The following is a 19,781-nucleotide window of genomic DNA, read 5'->3' on the forward strand; positions in this document are numbered from 1 at the left end:
GACAACCTCTGCTGCGGCCGGCACTTCCGCGGGGGCGTCTATGTTGGAGCACCGGAAGGTCACGACACCAACGTTCCACCATAGAAGCCCCGGCGGACGAGGGGGTTGTCTGCATGACGCAGATGTCCACCAGCTGCCAGACAAGCTCTGCAGGGGACCTGGATCCTAACCCTGCTGCTTACCCGCAGCACGGCTAAAAGAAAACCTGCCCGGATTGCGCATATAATTGGGCCAATATGGTATAATATGTAAATATGTTGAAAAAATATTTGAATTGTTGGTAATTACAATATATCAGAGCTTTCCTAATCCATATACCTTACATTCTACTGGGAATACGGAAATCTATCACCAGAGTGACTTCCTAATTATTGATCGATTAAACAATTGATTGCCAGAGTCTTGTTGTTTCTATACGTTATAATCACAAGACAATAGAAACCAAGAAAGGTGGTTTTTCATTGTCTTTTCCAATACCTGCCATCTGAAAAAGCTGCCAACATTTTAGGCATTTGTCTGTTTTGATCTATACATTTTATAACGGTTCGGCCGGCACAGTATACAGATGGTTTTATATTTGTTATTACCGGCTTTATAATGCAATGTATGCTCGCAAATAGCGTTATGTGAGTTGTCTTTTTTTCTTTTCTTTTAGCGTAAAATGTCGGACGATCACATCCCTGAGCACGAGGAGTTCGTGTACTGTGGCGGGGCTGCCACACAAGTCTTGAAGTTTGGGCCATGGATAGACCTGCAAAAAACCAAAGGAGAGGTTCCACCGAAGCTGCTGTTCTTCATCGTTCCCGGTAGGTGCGCGTTTAACAAACATTTTGCCCCAGTGGCGCTCAGAGTTAGATAATGGCTGATTCTTCATACATGTTCACGTTATTTAACCCCTTCATGACAAAGCCCGTACATGTAGAGTCTTGTTTTAACTCCCTCACTACACTATTCATTATAAAGGGCCAACGCTGACAGGTTTCTCCAGTAAAGAAGAGCTGGGCTGGCCCTGTATTATGTATGATTAATGAGAAAGAGACTTTGAAGAAACCTCACCGATTTAACAGGACATTATACAGCACACTGCGATGAGGTTGGCCCTTCAAAATCCAATCGTAACGCAGCTCATTGTTTAGTGAATAAGGGCCACAGGCGTTAAAGCTGCTGTTCCACCTACTCTGAATGTAGGGTTTTTAAACTAAATGCGGCGTTAGAAGCACCATCCATAGTTACGGGTTGGCAAAAACGTTTATCCAACTCCAAAAATGGGTGGAAAGTAACTCTTTTTTTAACTCTTTGGAAACACCCACATGAAACTTAATGATCTAGGGATGAAATTGCACAGCATTTACTATCGTAGAACCCCCCCCCCCAGGAAACAAGAGGGGTTCTGTTAAATAGATGAATAATTATTCAATCATCTAATTTTTTTTTAGGGAATGCTTAATTGTCATGTGACACAAACGCAGAACCTGATTGGCTGCTTCTGCAGAAATTAACCCTTTAGAGGAAAAAATTAAATCTGCTAAAATGTATTTGTTTATCATGCTAGAGAATACCATCAATGTTTGATGAAACAGTACTTTTAATTGTAATGGTTATTATCCAACCACCTATTTTTTCCTGCACAAACAATATTTTTTTAACTATTTATATCACCGCCATGCACCCCACATCTGGGGGGGGGCGCACCTAAAACCTGCCAAGCACTTACTGCAAAAAAATATATATTAAAATGAAGAATAAAGCATGTTTACGAATGACCTGAAAACGTAGGGCATATCTTCTTACTTGTCATCGAGAAAAATAAATAACAAATCAGGATATATTCCTTGTCTTTGATGTGTGGAAAATTCTTACAAAAAATATAGTCCAGGCGGCAGCATTAATACATTAATCTGAACACGTGATCAGCGTTCCAGAAGAACACTGTTCTTGCATATAATTACCGTGGTGCGTTTCTCATATGGTTCTATATATTCATATTCTGTGAAAGTCTAAGACAATGTGGTACCGCTTTGTACCGTGACTTTGATATGTAAAATACTCCCCCCCCCCCCAATGTTTTTTCTTACTTTTAAGCATCGGAATGCAGCACGGTATCTTAATATCTGGATTTCTAACTTTCTTCCTTCCCATATTTCCAGATACTTTTCTCTCATTGTTTTGGTGAGTTTTAGCCAAAAAGTTGCGTTTTATATTTGATAAATGTGTCGTAGCTGGCTTGAAAAATGTTGACTGTAACCATTTCCGACCGGTGGCTTATTTTGCATCTTGTAGTCTGTTGGCGAGCGTCCAGAGAGCTGCTTCGCTTCTGCCAGGGTTCCTGCTTTGTCCGTTAGCACTTGGATTGCTTCTGGCTAACTGGAACCCAATGACAAGTTCTCGGAGGAAATTGGTGGCGTCTTTAATGTTATTGGGATCTTGAGTTTCAAAATCTTCTTCGAAGACTTGTCTTAAGCTATTGTTTCTTTTTCGGTTACTTCCTTTTAATCTTATGCTATGTATCTGAAGTTTAAACTGACATTTGTTGCTCTCTGGACATGATAGCTGTTCTACTATATATACTATATTATAGTATGTGGCATCTTGCACATGCTCAGTAGAACTCCCATTTAAGTCACTGAAGCAGCAGCCAATCACACGTATGCTAGCAAACCATCAGGGTTCTGATAACACGTTATGGCGGTGTTATATAGCAGTGAGTTCTACTGAGCATGTGCAAGCAGCATACTGTGGTATGCTTCCTGTGTTTAGTAGAGGCCGCTGGGGGCGGAGTTTAATGAGAAGAACTCTCATTAAAATGGAAGAACTCCATTTGCCAAAGAAACTCCCGCACCGATTTGCATGCAGTCAAAATGCACCAGAGCACGTGCTAAATGATCTCAAATGCTCACTTAACATGGAAATAGGGCTGGAGTGCTCATTTAATGGAGTCTCTCCAGGCAGACACACACAGGGTGATATTTTAGATGCTTTGAACCTAATTTTGTGTGTGTGCCGGGATGCATGTGTTCTGCTGATGTAAGCGTCGTCATGGCATTTTATTTAAGCAGTTATTGACTCCATGGTCGACAAATATTCTTGGAAGTAATTGCCCTTTATATCTTAAAAAATGCCTTTTCAAGAGGTGTGATGGACAGATTTCTTTATTTAAAGAAATAAAAGCACTTAGAAAGGTGTTTCGAATTTTTTTCAGGTTAGGGCTAATATATATTAATCTAATATATATTAATATATATATTTTGTATATAATCTAATATATATATCTATATATATAGTTTAATTATTTTATTTGCTTTTTATTAGTAGCCAACCATCATAGTGGGGCATATACAAGTCGTTGTTGCACTGTCCACGCCTGCCAGAAGGTGGTGCTGTTTCAATGATTTACAGTAGCTGTCATTTGTAATTGAAGCAGAAAGCCGGGGGTTTGTGACACTTCGGAAAGATGCTTCTCCAGGCAGGTAACGAAAAGGCTGTTTTTAGAGACAGAATCCCTTTAAGACAGCGGATATTTACCCTCTGCGTGAAAAACACTGGTATTATGTGGTTTTATTGAGCCTGCAGCTTATGTATTGTCTAACGTGCGGCACACAGAATGACAAAGACCCGCAAGAATTGCAGACACAATAGTAGCCATAGCGTTGTTTGCGTACAGAGGGTATTCTTAGTATTTGCTTTCCTGTAAAAATGCACATTTAGAAATTTCACACACAAAAAAGTGTTGGACTTGATATCCTTGAAGTGATAAATGGTGACAAATGATACAAAAACTACCTTGGCCGGAAACAGACGGCATTTAATAAATTTGCCGTACAGATGGAACCCAACTGAGATTTTTTTTATAAAAAATGTTAGCTCCCCTTGTGTTTTTACGGAGGAAACAAAAAAACATCAACATCCCGTCTATTTTCATTTGCATAAGGGAACCAAAAGTGTGTATCGTTAGTATGGCATCATCAACGTCATCGTCATCATCATCGCCTGGTATCCCACTAGGCGTTGTGAGCAAAGAGGCAAACGTCTCAACTTTTCAACTTTTCAATCAAATTCCACCCGTAGGTTAATCAGTAGATTGCAGACAATAACGATAACATAAGACACAGCGCCGCCCTTTCCCCAAATACTGAAACATGGACATGTATAGAAAATATAAATAAAAACTTTCGGCTGAAGACCAATCGATTCGGAAAACAAAACTAGCAGGGTGTTAGTCTGGGCTCTCGTTTTACTCTTAGAGAGAAAATGAATGTTGTTATATTATGCTATTTTCACTCTCCCGTTCTCCTTTCTCAGTTTGCTCCTCCATCGTTTATTCGTTTCATTCCCCAAAGTGTTCTTCAAGATTTTCCCTTTTCTCCTGAATCGCTGGCATCATTGAACATCTCGCTGTTCTACATAAATGCCGTATTGAGGGGAAATTTATCTATAACATTCCTGTATACACGTATGGGTGGTGTTGAGATGGAGAGGGGCCGGTGTCTAGGACCATGATTAAAAGCCACAGAGGAGAAGTTCAGTTCTCTTTCATGTTTAGAAAAATCATTCTTAGCGGTGTCCTTCTTGGATGCCTGTAGTAGCCTGTTTGCTGTCAGTAGGCCATGAAGATCATTCACTAAAGCTTATGCTGGCCCCAAATCCAAAATACCGAGCAGGCAATTCACGAAACAGGAGCTTAGGAGTTTTGCCCCTTTCAGTGAATGAAGACCAGTCTTGGGGGTAAAAAACTGCTCAGTGAACAGTGAGTTTGTAGTTAGAACCTAATACTCCAAGTATTAGAACCAAATACTCACGTGGTCCTTAAGTCAGAAATGTTAGGGTTTAGTGAATAACCCCCTTACCTGCTTTCTTTTTCTGCGTCTTTCCCTTGTCATACTTTTGTTCCTCCGCGTGAGTTAAAGGTACGAGAGACAAAGGCTTTATGCGTGTGCTGAAACGCTGATCTAAGTAAATCCCCACCATTTCGCCCAAGAAGAGTTGGCGACGTTCCTTTAAATCCTTGTAGGCGATTGAATCACATAGAAACCTCGGGGCAAAACTGATCACCGTTCAAAGGGATGTGTTTCGCAGCCATAAAATCTAATTTCTGGGGGAAGAAAACACATGTGGACATAATGAATATGCTTAGATGTCGAATTCCATATCTAGATCCTGTAAGGTTCCAGTTACACTTTACACTTTGGCCATATGTATGCGTTTAAGACGAATATAATACAAAATAATGTTTTTGCACGCCTCTACACATTCCTTACACCGGTTTCTCAGCTTTTCACGTACTTAAGTGATGGGACACAATGTAAGTGCAGAAGTGTCAGAATACAATAAAACCCATTTCCAAATACTGCTCTGGGCTCCTAAAGTCCCCCGACAAGGCTTGCGGGAGGATTAGCATCCAATCAGTATGACTTAATTAGAATCCTAGCAATGCGGTGTATGTTGTGGTCTTTGATGATGTCATATCTTTTAAGACTTAACTTGCAGATGTTTGAAGCTCCAAGACTCTGTCCTCAGCTGGTGGCCTTAGCGGGTTTTTTCCCAGACATTTACAGGTGGATTTGAATAGAAAACGTAACATTACAAAGACTGAATGCAATCCTGTGTAACATTGAATTAAAATGAGAGATAAGCCAGGGCCAGACCTGGGCCAAGTAAAAAAAAACACTCTTTGGGGCCCCTTTAGTTTTTTTTTTTCCCCATTTATATCAATTATGATTTTTTTAATTTAAGCTTTTAAACAAAATTATTGTGTGTCTACACAATTTCATTTATTATTGTTTTGTCTGGGATCTAGGATTATTTATTATAGATTTATTTTTAGATTATATAGATTAAATGTATTTTTACAAGACTTTTTTTTTATTTGTTTTTTTTTCCATTATATTTGAATAATACAACACAGTGATGGTGTTTTGGGACCTGCCGTTCTTATTTTGGTTATCTTGTGAATCTTTTATTTTTTGTTCATGTTTTAAATGTGAAAGAAGAAAATAAAAAGAAACAAATAAACAAAAAATACCAGATGGCAAACTGTTTTTGAGAATTTTTTTTTCACCTTTTGGATGAAAAAAAAATCTTCTAATACAATAATGTTTGTAAGTCAAAGCAGCTGGTTTATTATGAAATGAGAAGCACTAATCCAATAAAGGTTAACAGGGCCAAGCATTTTGAGCCAAATGTCAAGAGACCACCAATGACCACTTGCAACTTTTTGGTAGTTTTTGGAGCCTGTCACCAGGAATAAAGAAGTTATAGAGTTGGGGATTTAGCTTCATGGCTGCATATTACAAACAGGTTTCTACCTCCTGTGTGTGTGCTCAGAAGCTATTTTTTTTATGGTATCATAAGGATAAGCTAACTGTGGTTGATTTAGAGTCTGAGCACATTAGTTCCAACCCTTTTTTTGTGTCCATTTTCCCCAAGGGTGCCCACCAGGGTCTACTTTGAATAGGGTCTCGGCGCCGGGACATGATCTTTGGGAGGGCAAGATAGAGTATGGAGGCTGTGCCATCTAGGAACAGCCATCCATAGTATAAATGGGCCAGTTATTTCCAATGAGCTCAGTGAGTTGATCCTTGGTGTACCATGGAGCCTTATGTCCCAGTTGGTGATCTACTGACACCGGAGTTGCGCCTCCCCAAACCTGCCACCTTAGGTCTAGTTGGCCTAGGCCATAATGCCATCCTGATCAAGGCTTAAGTCAGTCTTGTTGATTGTGCCAACAATTCTGATTTATAGAGCTTTATACAATTTATATACCGGGGATCATATATTTCCAGCTGTAGATCTTTGTAAACGGAATCCCGGAGTGTTTGGTAAATGATACTCTGTGAAGACATTTTTAGAGGTATTGTGTATTGCTCTGGGATGACCGTCTTCAATTTCAACAGGTCGGGTCTAATATGTGGACGCGGCTTCTGTCCATCCAGATGCTGCCCCAGCATTCCGCAAACGGAATATCTTAGCTACAAATCGTCAACACAGGTTACTCTAAATGTGTTGACGTCTCTTGTAATTCCCAGCTTTTCCAGCCCTGAGTATAGCAAAGTTTTCCACATTAAAGTTTGCTAATTACATAGAAAGTGATCAGAAACGTGGCGAGCGACACTTTATATAAACCAGTGTTTGTTGTGTCATCATGAAATAATTTAATGCTAACAGTAGTACACTTTCCGAAATTATTTCAAAGGATTCCTGAAAATAAATAGTGTGTGTGTGTGTGCATGCGCATCATTTCGGCTGAGGTTGGTACATCACTAAAGACTAAAGTGATTTTTTTTGCCCCTGACTAGTGTTTTCGCAGCCCTGATTATGCCGCGAGTGCAATTTAAGCATTATTCCTACCAATGCGGTTGGCACAATACCCCCTCTATGCACTAGAATAGTGATCAGTGCATTGCATGGAGTTTCACCACAATGCTTGTGGTTTGCGCAGGAGCAGATGTTTTTACAGTAAGTCAAGTTTTTATTCTGCGGGTTATCTGTCCAAGCCTGTAAAAAAAAAAAAAAAAAGAAGAAGGAAGAAACCTCAGGTAAAAGTTGCCATTTGCACAGAATAAAAGGGGCGAAAGAAAATACCGACATCAGTCACAAGTGTCAGGAGGAAGCCAAGGGTCAACTGAGAAACTTGACAGGTGGGTTGTAAATGCTAATTACTTTCACTCTCTATCCAGCTGATTACTGGGGGGTTGATGGGGAATGAGGCCTAGTGCTAAACCGAGGGGTTAATTCTCCTAAGGGTGTGCTATTTGTTCCAAGAAATTAGAGAGGATTTTCGAGAGACAATGGAATCGTGTTAGCTGCCTGAAAGTGGATATTGTAATTGAAGGGTTAGGAAAGAGCGTCTGCTCGGGGGTCAGGCTCGTGTGTTTACTGTAAACAGTTTAATGCATTGTATGGCCCTCTGGACGTGTTACTTCAGAAGGAAACCCCCCCGAACCTCCCCTCTCGTCCAAAACCCACCACCAGCTTGTTAAACATTTCCTTCTATTCAACAATATTTAGCAGCTGCTCTGCGAAATACATACGATGAGGAATATAATGCCTAACGTTTCCTAAATCGCATGAAGAGATTTAAGGAGCGCTCATCTGGCCTTATAGAACATCCACAAGCGAGGAAGGTGAGCGAGGTAGAGGATGGGACAACGCTGACAATGGCGGTTCCTTGTGCCCTGCTCTCTTGTATCGCTAACAAATGGGTTTTGGTTGACATTAAAAATATTTTTTTTCTTAAAGTTCGCACAGACATTATCTTAAGCTTCTGAGTATTGTATACTATAATATATTTATATCACTTACCTTACAGCCGAGCACCGCTATAAATGATATATAAGTCAGTATGGATGCTGCCAGAGAGCGGAAAGAGATCTGCTTCCTGCAATTTATTCTAATTATTGTTTTATATAGCGCCATCATATTCTGCAGCGCTGTACTAAAGCCGGTCGGTCTCTTTTCACAAATATCACGTTTTACAAATCTATACATAAAAAAAAAATTGGAACTAGTGTGAAGCGTGTATTGGAAATGTGATGTCACAGGAACTGGCATCTTAACTTCCTGTTCTCCGGATCCCCATGATTACTCCTCTTTATTATTTTTTTTTCAGCCTGTTGTTAAACCACTGATTCATTTTAGTTCAGGGAGACATTGTAAGAGTGATGGGAGTAGAAGAGGTATAATAACTGGACGGGAAATTGATATGCTAGTTCTGCCACATTTTGCCACAGACCTTAACCTTTCAGATCATATAATTGCCCCTTCCTTTTGAAGAAAAAACAAAAAGCGCTAACTGTATATATGTTTTACTACAAAGCCCACCAGCTTACCTGAGCAAATTGGCTACTTTAACCCCGTAGGGGTTTCTTAGGTGTTACATTTCTTATCCCGTGCCCTTACTACCTCCTACTTTGCTACTGTCATAGCATTTCCCATTCCAGCGTATGCTGATTTTTTGGTAGCACGCTAGTAAATGGAAAGTAGCGTGTTTAACCCCTTAATGACAAAGCCCGTATATGTACAGGCTCAAAATACATTGTTTTCAATGGGTTTAGGGACCGCCAATTGTCCTTAAGGGGTTAACTTTCACAGCACAAAGCTATATAAATAAAAAAGCGAAATAATTTCGCTGGTGAGTACATCTGATCGTCCTTAGTGGCTTGAGAAAACCCATCACGCGCTTGTTAGCCCTTAACAACAAAGCTACGTTCTACTTGGCCATTAAATGGAATCTGATAAATAGAATTGTAATGCAAAATGATGTCATTGCCCCCAAAACCAAAGTTGGTTATTTCACCTGTGCCAATGCAGAGGCGCCCTGTTGAGGAATGAAGTTTGAGTAACCTACTAGAGATGCCAGCGTGACCTTTAATAAGGATGAGAATGCTTGGTATGTGTATTCCCTCTGGCCGCATCTTCGCACCTTGGTGGGGGAGGATGATTGCAAATGAATAGTGTTAAACAGCGGCCCCTAATCCCCGCGAGCACTTAGAGGATCCTCCTAAATGTCATGGATGGTGTCAGTACTTGCCGAGGGACAGCGGCCCTTTTCACCCCGCTTCGCTGGCCTCGAACGCATACCGGAGAACTCTCAGGGTTTGACCCTGACTCTCTCTGGGTTTTGGCTTATATCTCAGGGTGAAGGGGCAAAATCAAAGGGTCACGCAGTCTGGAGCTGATGATATCTGAGACTAATTAATACTAATTAGGGCTTTTGCTGCCGGTATGATATGATTGACATGCATGTTTGAATGCGTGTTATCCTAAGTGTATCTTTAAGTAATGACAAGTCAAGGCTTCCACGAGGACAGGTCTTAGAGCCATCTGGCTGACCTATTTGATGGGTCGCTACATAAAATCCATAAATGGTTTAATATTTAAAGAGTCTCAGCGTCGGCTCATTTAGAAAGTTCTCAGGTATACCCATATGTACTGTGATCACCCCACGACACCTTTCTTTTTACTAAGACTTTCTATGTGACTGTTAGACCTAATAATAGGCATAATACACATTATTGTGACTTTTGGAACTGTAGAACACTGTTATACACTCCTACCCAGCGAACATTCTGAGCTCATAGGAAACATGGACATCAGAGGAGAAAAGAGCATACCTAGGAACTTCTCATGACTTCTCATGGCCTGACATTACCCACCTGTCCAAGAAGAAACTGACTCCGAGACCCTGGAGAGCAGGGCTTCACCCGGAGACCCCAGGTCAAACCTGAAGCATTTCCAGTTATCTAAAAGAGGGACAGAACAGAGGGACTGCTTCCTAAAGAAGGATAGTTGAAAGGTATGATATTCTATGTGCACAATAATTCTGAAAATATATACAATTATTCTTTTGTAGGTAATCCTGGCATTGTTGGCTACTACAGGACATTTATGCATTCGTTGTACCGCGGCTTAAATCAGAAGTACCCAGTGTGGGCAGTCAGCCACGCAGGTCATTGTGCGCCACCTAAAGGAATGGACATGATTGACGGTATGTTACACATATTAATATATATATATATATATATATGGCGCCACGTGAATTGCATAATGTATTGCATTAAAAAGCAATAAAGAACTAAAATAGCCCATCAACAACTATGAACATTTAAATATATAGAATCTAACTTAAAAAATATATATATTATTTACTTGGATAAATAAGGTGTTAAAATAGGTGCATTAGATCATTTATCCAGAATATATTTTTGATATGGCAGTTCATGATGAATAGCAATCCATCCCCTGCATCCTTGTGCCCCGTTTACCCTACTTTAAATAAATCGCCTGCCCAAACACTACTTTTCCTGCCCCATCTAGGCTGGCTTTGTAGCCTTCTTCCCCACCACCATGCATATTTTATAAAGCCCGAGCAGATCCTACAGTGCTTTTATAATCTCTAGTTTATATGCGTTGGTTTAATATTTATTACTAAAATGAGCAAACCGATTCCAGATTTAATGCTTTATAAGTGGCAGGAACGTTCTGAGCAGCATGCAGAGGAATCTTATTTGTTTAGCCCACTCTTTGAAGTTCTTGTCGGAAACTGTATTGCTAGTGACGGATAATTTGTGCTCAGTTTTTTAGCAAATTAAATCTGAAGTGTGTTTTAAGGCTGAGGTTAGTTCCAGAATGTTGTTGTTTTTTTTTCTTGTTTCTCGCAAATCTGCGTAGACAGGTTAGCATGTTAAACATAACGAGAAACAATGACTTGCCCTGCAGCTAACACGAGATAATAGTCTTGCTCTGTCATATTAAAACGTAGAAGTCCATGTAATGTGCGTCTCTCCTTAAATAATGTGCTGTGAATGACAGCCAGACTAAATGATTGCTGCAATGTGGTTTTTTTTTTCAACTTCTACATCCTATGGAGAGTTTCTGTTGCCCTTAGTTGAGGCAGATGAGACTTGGAACAGCCAACGGGTGGAGAATGATGAACAGAAAAGCATTCTTCCGTTCTACTGTTTAATTGATGTTTGGTCCATGACCGTCGGAATTCCATACCAGAACAAGTCATTTTGGGCACCCTATAAAGTCTAGACAAAAAGTCTGACAAAGGCCTACAACTTCCTGCTGGTTATCTACAACACTTCTTTTCATGAGAGTCAAAGCGAGAATGGGAAAGTGGAGATTAATATGGTGTTCTGGGTTTGTAGAAGAGGGCTTGTGGTCAACAAAATGAAGGAATGTGTGCCCGAGGCTTTGACGGGGCAACAGTTACTGCAACCAAGCAACAAAAATGTCCCAATACCCTGGCCTATCCGCACGGAATAAATCTTATCCACGACGTGAAGGTAACGTTTGAACTGTTACACATGCGCTTTGATTAATATTACATATGGAACGTAGAAGCTACACGGTTTAGGTCATTTTTCCATGTGTTGGAATTTTAAAGATCATCGGTCCAATGAAAAGCAACGACGACTCATATCGCGAAACCATCTCCACCTAGTTTTTACCTTTTTGGGTTTTATAAAATGTATCAATTTGTGTATTAGTCCTCTCTGCCACGAAACACCAATGTTCTAAGGTCAAGGATCAATATGGTTGAACTACGGTTAAAGGTATCCTGCAGAGCAAATATGTGATCGTTAGACTGGATGGACCAACTTGTTCGCATCACCTGTCAAAATCTAACTTTTTTTTCCTGAACACCAAGATCTTTTTCAGCCACATTTCTACCTATTTCCAATAGCAAAAATATTTTCATCTTATTACCACTATAATATAATATAATATTAATATTTTTCATCTTATTACCACTATAAATGGAAGTAAGGATTATTGGGGGCGATACCTACCCTATCATGCGTTTTTGTAAAAAAAAAACAAATTTTATTAAGAAAGTTTTATTGAAGTTTCCACTGTAATGTACTATTGTGGATTCAACAGAGAAATCCATAGGTGCACATTTTCACCTGCCAATGTAGCATGACACCACTACGGAGGTCTGTATGTTATGAATTTGGAAGGAATACCGAGCTTTGTGCTACTCAGGCCTTTTAAATTAATTCTTTTACAACTTACAGCTGTCACAGATAACATCCGTTTCAGCTCCACAGCATGAAATGTTTTGTTTTTTTTCTTTTTCGAAGAATAGTCCGTATTTAACCCACACCGTTCCGAGGCATTCCTATTCGCCATGATTTCACGGGAACATTAAAACAAAACAAAAAAACTCACAAACAAACTTGAAATGAAAACACGAGGTTATAGAAAAATAATATTCATAAAAATACGAAATAATATTGGATAGATAATATACAGTCTTTTCTCTTTAAAAATGGACAATGAAAAAAGTATACAATATTTAAGTGTCCCCGGCTGCTAGATGTGTGGTCCCCCTGAAGGACTCATCACTACATACTTAAAAGTGTACCCAAACAGTCCACGGATTCTGAACTTTTTTATTATTTTTTTTTATTTAGCACCATCATATTCTGCAGCGCTGTACAATGGCATCTTAGTAAAGTTTTTTTTTCTATCTTTAGCCATTTTGTTGGTAATTTTAAACCATTATTTTTTTCAAAAGAAAACTTGCACGCGGAGCTTGATGTCATTTTGTTTAAATGATTGGTTTGTGATTTATTTCTTTTTTTTTCTTAGTTTATGTGCTTTTCCCCATGAGTTTCCTTGTTTTGTTCTCTGTAGGTTTATTACTCGTGAGACCCACTCTAGTGAAACAACTGGAGTAATATCTTGTTTTTTCATGTTTTTTTTTCCTTTTAGCTGTATTTTAATTTTCTCGTACCACTTTTCACCATATAGTCGTGTTCCGCCCTCTCCAGAATACAAAAGTAACTGTAACACAAACACCGGATCCACGTAATTTAGTTCATGAAGGGATCAGTAAATATGTATGAATACTTCTTTCGCATTTAACTGTTGGTGCTTACTGATCATCATACCTGGGAACTTCCATTCTCTGCCCCCCCCCCCGGAGCCCTTCCTTTTAGGGTAGCCCGATGATGTCGATGGGTGTGATCGAAATCCTGGTAGTTAGTGGGCATGGCCAGTGATGTTGTGGGTGGGGCTAGCACTAGACGCTTTATATTTCTTTGGCGGTGGGAGGCGGAAAATGGCCATGGGTGGGAAGTGAGGCGTGTCTAAAAGCTATAACGACCCATAGATTTCAGGCCATGACCAGGAGACCCACAGAAGTTGTGCTTCATCAGGAGTCTCCAGGCAAAGCCCAGAGAGTTCCCAGGTATGTAGATCATGCGTACAAGTGAAAAGGTAAAAGATTAACGGTAAGATCCAGAATGACTATGTCACCTTTATGTCCTTTTGTGTTGTATTGTTGTTGGAACTTCCATAACAACTAATAACTTCCAAAAAAGCATAGTTTCAATGTTGAATCTCATTTTCCATTAGATTGAACCGTCCCTAAATGTATTTAACACAAATAAAGAGCTATGCGCCATTTTCTTGGCTTGGTTTGGGGGAATGGTAATACAGGAGTTAAAATAAGCCATTAAAAGTTGATAAACTTAAATTTTAATCACTTAATGATCAACAATTAAATTAATAGCGCCTAGACCTGGAAGGGATCTGGCTCTTCAACTCTGAAATGTTTTTTAACATCTTAAGTACCGTCTAAGATCGTCTGCACTTTCACAACAATCCTGGAGTCCATACGATAAACATGGGAAATGATGTTTACTCAATTAGTAGACCTGAAGAGCCCTGCAAAGGCATAAGAGGCAGAATGTTTAATTCTACACGAAGGACGTTAAGATTGTTAATAAACACAGATTGTCATTAAATGGTTAAGTGGTTCAGGATTAGTTAAGTTGCTGATTTCAGGGTGCCTTTGGGGTCCAAACTTTTTCAGATTTTTTGAACCATTACAATTTGCAAGATGCACCTAAACTGTTAAATGTAGAAACGCTGTTTTATGTCTCTCCTTTTTGGAACATCGGCAGCTTAAAGGTTCTAATACAGAAGTATGACAGGTTGATTTTCTAGCGCTGGGCTTGAGACCTCACTCTCCTTTTCACTTAAATGAATCTTTTATCGAGCACTCAAACCCATACTAGCTCTCTAGGAGACATACTTGCAGTGATTTATCTGCGGTAATCAACTGGTGTTCACTTCTGACTGTGTTTACATTTTAAGAGAGAGACAAAGGTCATATGATTGGATGAAGGCATTTTTAAGAAATACAGAATTATTATTATTTATTATTTTATATAGCGCCATCGTGTTCCGCAGGGCTGCAGAATGGGTAAACAGGACAACAAGTAATGTATGACATAACAATGTGACCCTGATGCCCGTCTAGTCTCCCCATTTTTCCTGATGTAGAGACTCGGGTCTTAATCAGTCCTTGGTCATCTTAGATTCTAGATCTCATGCATGTTTAAATTCCCTCATTGAGTTAACATCTACCACTTCTGCTAGGAGACTGTTCCACTTATCTACTACCCTCTCAGTAAAGTAAAACTTACATTCCATCTAAGCTTTTGACCCTCAATTTGGGTTTAGAAATGTATCTAAAAAACGTTGTATTCCAAAAACAGAACCGTAAAGACATCATTTTCAAAATAACTAAACTTATATTTGAAATTTGAAATTGTCTACTGACAATACAAATTAAAAGCAAAAACATGTTTTAAAGGATCAAGCACGACATTTTAATGACATTGTTGCAATATATTTTTCTGTTTAAAAATAAAAATAATAATCAAAAAGTGGGTATGGCTGCCCATTTCAATGTTTAAAAACCAGGCAAATGTTTCCGTTGCAAGATCTCGTCTTTCTCGTGCGTGGCTGGTCCTGCGTTGATCGTTGTTTTCTTCACAGTCACCATCTCTTTCGACATATGTTCCTCTGTTCTTTCACCTATTGTTATTTACCGACTCCAAACGTCTTCACGCTAAATGATGCAATCGTCATTCAGATAAATGTTACCCCTTCGCAACTGGTCCTAATTTAGACCTCGAGCTTTGGCTCTTTGATTTTTGTAATGGATACATTTCTTTTTTTTTTGCGGAATATAAAAGGAAGATTCCAAATACAACATAATAGGTTCTGCTCATGAGGGAGTGTTAAATGAAATGAATCTTTTACAGCTTATTCCCTTCAATAAGCCATGACGGCCTAGGGCTAGTTTCAGTTGGAATGGCTTTGTTGGCTATTTCTCTAAGGTTTTCTGGTTTGGATCTCTGCTGCAGAGAAAATTCCAAAATTTCTCCTATAGTAATTCAGATATTTGATTTAAGCGTCTTGAAGAATGTTTTAATCACCTTCCTATTGTATTTTGGGAAACCTTGAGCACAATTGTCTTTAATAATTGGCCTGTCCTCCTATTTGGGTGGCTCGAAAATCTTAGTGGGTGGCTGCTGTGGGTTTTGGTAATTTTTTATAATATTTTTTTACCTTGAGCATTAAAAACCAGTGCTGTAAACATATAGACGTTAACATAATCCTGGTGAGCTAGTGAACTTCATTTATCTGCAGACCTGGAGGCTGCCAGGCGACATGTTGGGTGACTTTATTCCTCAAACACTACATTGAGCTGAGTATTTATGGCTATGTTTATGAAGGCTGTTCCTAGTCCTACATAGATTTGTGTCCAGCTGGGTGATTAACACCGAGCCATTCTACTGTTGATGTGGTGAATAGGGATGACCTCAGACAAGTGTTCCTTAGTCCACAGGTACAACCAATGCTCTAATGCCATCTTTATGCTCCTGAGAATCTGCCCATTCACCTTGCGATTGGGGCAAAATCTGTGAAACCCAAGGAAATACCATAAGGTTCTTAAAATCGTATTTACTCTTCCTGTGGTCGATGGCGATATAAGTACCATGCGCTTAATAAAGCACACAAGTGGCATTTTGAAGACAGAGTATGTACGGAAGAGGACAACGTATCATGAAATTAAAGGTCCTTCTTAAAAACCTTTTTATTATTGCTCTAAACTGAAAATATAAGAAGGAAAAAAACTAATAGGACATAATCCCATTTAACAAACAAGATTACCCGAATTTGATTATGTAATTTAATTTGTCCATTAAAATATTTTATCTTAAGGTTTGCTTGATGTATTTTTACTTTTTGTTATATAAAATAGGTTTTTAGGGTTCAAATCAGTACAAAGCGTGTTACCTGGAAGGATAATGGATGCATGAAATAGCAGAGCTTCTGAGGTCAAGTTTTTTAAAGATATGAATTTTTTACATTTTGGTCATGCCTTGCATGGTCGTGAGGTCACGTTTGATAAGAAAAGGGACATGTTTTTTTAGGGTAGACAATGAGAAGAAAAAGCTTTGTAACATTAAAAAAGGTCCATCAAGGTCAACGTGTCCAAAATGTCCCTAATTGTACCGGTCATACTCAAGGCAATTTAAAAAAAAACCTGGATTTTTTTAAAATTAATTTATTAGTAGACAAATGCTACACCAAGGCTGGACAGGTGTGTGCAAACTTCAGGTGTTCAAAGAACTTGAGGAGCCAAGAAAATATATTTCCTTGTAATATCACAACACCTCCAATGGCCTTCACAGATGATGTAACTGCCAGGGTTCTTTTTCAGAAAGCTCTCCGTGGAAACGTTCCATTCTTCTCAAAATCAGTATGGTGAACATTCCATAAAATCTAGAATTACAATAACTTTTTAGACAGTGAAGTAAACTAAAGTGCTGCTATTACTTACCCAGTGGCTTCATCTCGTCATCACGGGCTAAGTACATCAACCTAGTCAGCCAAGAGTGTTGGTTACTTGCGCATGTATGGGTTCCAAGTATAGCCTAGTGAGAATGGGTAGGGTGTTGACCAGCTAATAAGGAGGGTGGGTTTAGATTATTTACGTAGGGTTGTTTCTTTCCCCCCACAAATGGCATTGATAAAGAATTGGGGAACATTCGCTTTAATGTTAATTTAATTAGAATGAAATTGAAGAAATCATTGAGTCTATTCAGCCTCCAAGTGCCGCCAGCTTGTGTGGCGCCATCATACTCCATGTACTGTATCAAAATCTGAGTGAATTGTTAGGGTTATATAAGAAAAAAATAATGATAAATGCTCTAGTGTGTGTCTTAAGTCGAGTTTTGCAGCGTGCATTTTCTGCTAAAAAAAAATCAACGTGTGTATCGTATTATATGAGATCAAAATTATATTATGAATAACAATGTTTTGGCCAAAGGGGAATTTAGAGGTTTTCGACCATACAAATAGCTTCCTTGTTTTGAAATACAAAATGAAGACCCCCTTTGGCTAAACAGCATCTTATCTTATTTATTTGTGTCTGCGTGTGTTTTATTTTCAGTTCCAAATGAGTTTTAACCCCTTAAAGACAAAGGCCGTACATGTACGGGCTCAAAATTCGTTGTTTTTAATGGGTTTAGGGACCGCCCATTGTCCTTAAGGGGTTAAGAAACATTCTGTATGTCCTGCCAGAGTCTTAGAAGTAAATCATGCTGGGATTAATATATATATATATGTTATTTTTTACTATATTAATATTTTTTATTTTTTTTATCTTGTGCTGGGGCCGTTATATTTTCCGAGCTATTATTCTTGAATACTGAAAGGTGGGGAGATTTATTAAGTACTATACACTGGAAATAGAAAGGTTGGTTTAGGTAATTTAAAACATGTTAACAGTACACATCGAATAAAATAACACCGTCGCTGTTAAACATATTAGTTCTGTTTATATAAAAGTATTATTTAATTTTTAGAAAGTGGTATGGAGATGTTGCGCAGATGGATAAACAGAGCAGGGCGAAAATATATTATCTGTCACCGGGGTTCTCCGAGAGGGTCCGTGCTGGGGTAGTTTATATATTCAGGTGATTCTGTATACATCCCAAACAAAAACTGTGCTCAAGTGACCTCTTTTGTGTACGGGGGAAAAAAGTCAGAATTTGAGTGTTAAAAGGCCATCCTGAACACACTTACACCCTCCTCCTCCTTCAGATCTTAAGGGGGTCTGGGCAAGTTTGTGCATGTTGCCCTTTATAATTTCTACTGGGGGGAGAGGCTTCATGGAGACAGAGTTAGCCTCTTGTGGGTGGGGCTATCCTCGGAGTACCTTTTGTAGGTGGAGCAAGCGGAACACAGACATGGAGTGGGCGCGGCTACACACTCGCTCCCCTGCCCAGAGTCTCCGGGTCAATAATTAAATAATAGTTTGATTGTTGCCAAGAACATATAATTGTCACGTGACACAAAAACAGGCGCTGGTAGGTTGTTGCCATGGAAACAGAAAATCCTACTTTAAAGTTTAATTTAAAAAAAAAAAACATTCATGGGATTAAAGGTTGTGTCACTGCTTTTAGGAAAAATACTTTTTTTCTTTTATTTTTATTATGTGATTTGGAAATGATGGGGTTTTTTTTTGTTTTTTTTTAGAATCTTTACTTTTATGAATAGATTACGTTGTCCTGAAAAAAATATACGTTGACCAACTTCGGTAAAGTAGTCCCTCCACTCAGTGGCTTAAAGGTGCCGTTCCACTTATATTTAGTGATAAAATGGCACCGGATAGGTGCATCAACATATTCCATAGCGCTGTACAATGGGATTAGGTTTGTTTAATGGAAGCATAGAATAACAGAAACATTTCAGATTTTCAGTTAAAAGTATTTTCCTAAATAACATACTAATCTCGACATGTGTGAAAACAATCAGAAATCACAGAAACTTTTGAAAAAAAGGCTGGAGAATATATCTATTCTTTACATTAGATTACATTTGTTTATATAGCGCCAGCAGATACAGTATCGCTGTATACAATAGGCATAAATTAAATTCATGCACATTGTATGGATTCAGGATGACTGTAGCTCTTTGTTTTACAAAAAAAGTACTAAGAAATACGCTTTGGTGCTCGTAATCGGCAGGATAAGGAGAGCGGGACCTTTAAATACAATCATTTTTCCTTCTTGCAGATAGAGATGAAGACCAGAATGAAGATATATTTGGACTCAATGGACAGATTGAGCACAAACTTTGTTTTTTAAGGAAGAATGTACCGCCGGATACAAAGCTGGTTCTGATTGGTCATTCCATTGGCTGTTATATCATACTGGAGATGATGAAGCGAGCCTTACACCTCCAGGTAATCGCATGCCTTTGGAGAGAAACCTAGAATATGCGTGTAAAGGTGAACCAGTGTGTCATTTCCTTTAATTATATAGGTACATGGCTAGACCCATCGTTTGGTCTACATGGTGATTCAAGCCCATCCCTGCAAAACACCCATTCCACAGCACCGGGTGGAAGGAAACTATGGAGTTTGCACAGCCTCGATATAGCTAATGTGCCATATGAGACGATCA

The 19,781-nt window shown here is 38.9% G+C and overlaps 1 protein-coding gene across 1 annotated transcript in view; it reads left to right on the forward strand.

Annotated features, from left to right (window-relative positions):
• Positions 1 to 661: 661 nt before the first annotated feature.
• Positions 662 to 19,781, forward strand: part of LOC149288320 (lipid droplet-associated hydrolase-like) — a 58,031-nt gene continuing 38,911 nt past the window's right edge. The window contains exons 1-3 of the mRNA XM_089491871.1: positions 662 to 806; positions 10,349 to 10,483; positions 19,392 to 19,561. Coding sequence (XP_089347997.1) covers positions 662 to 806; positions 10,349 to 10,483; positions 19,392 to 19,561 — 450 coding nt within the window. The remainder of the gene's footprint in view (positions 807 to 10,348; positions 10,484 to 19,391; positions 19,562 to 19,781) is intronic.

Source organism: Sceloporus occidentalis, unplaced genomic scaffold, assembly GCF_023333645.1.
Source record: "Sceloporus occidentalis isolate IW3139 unplaced genomic scaffold, rSceOcc1.0.p SCAF_52, whole genome shotgun sequence".
NCBI classification, from domain to species: Eukaryota; Metazoa; Chordata; class Lepidosauria; order Squamata; family Phrynosomatidae; genus Sceloporus; species Sceloporus occidentalis.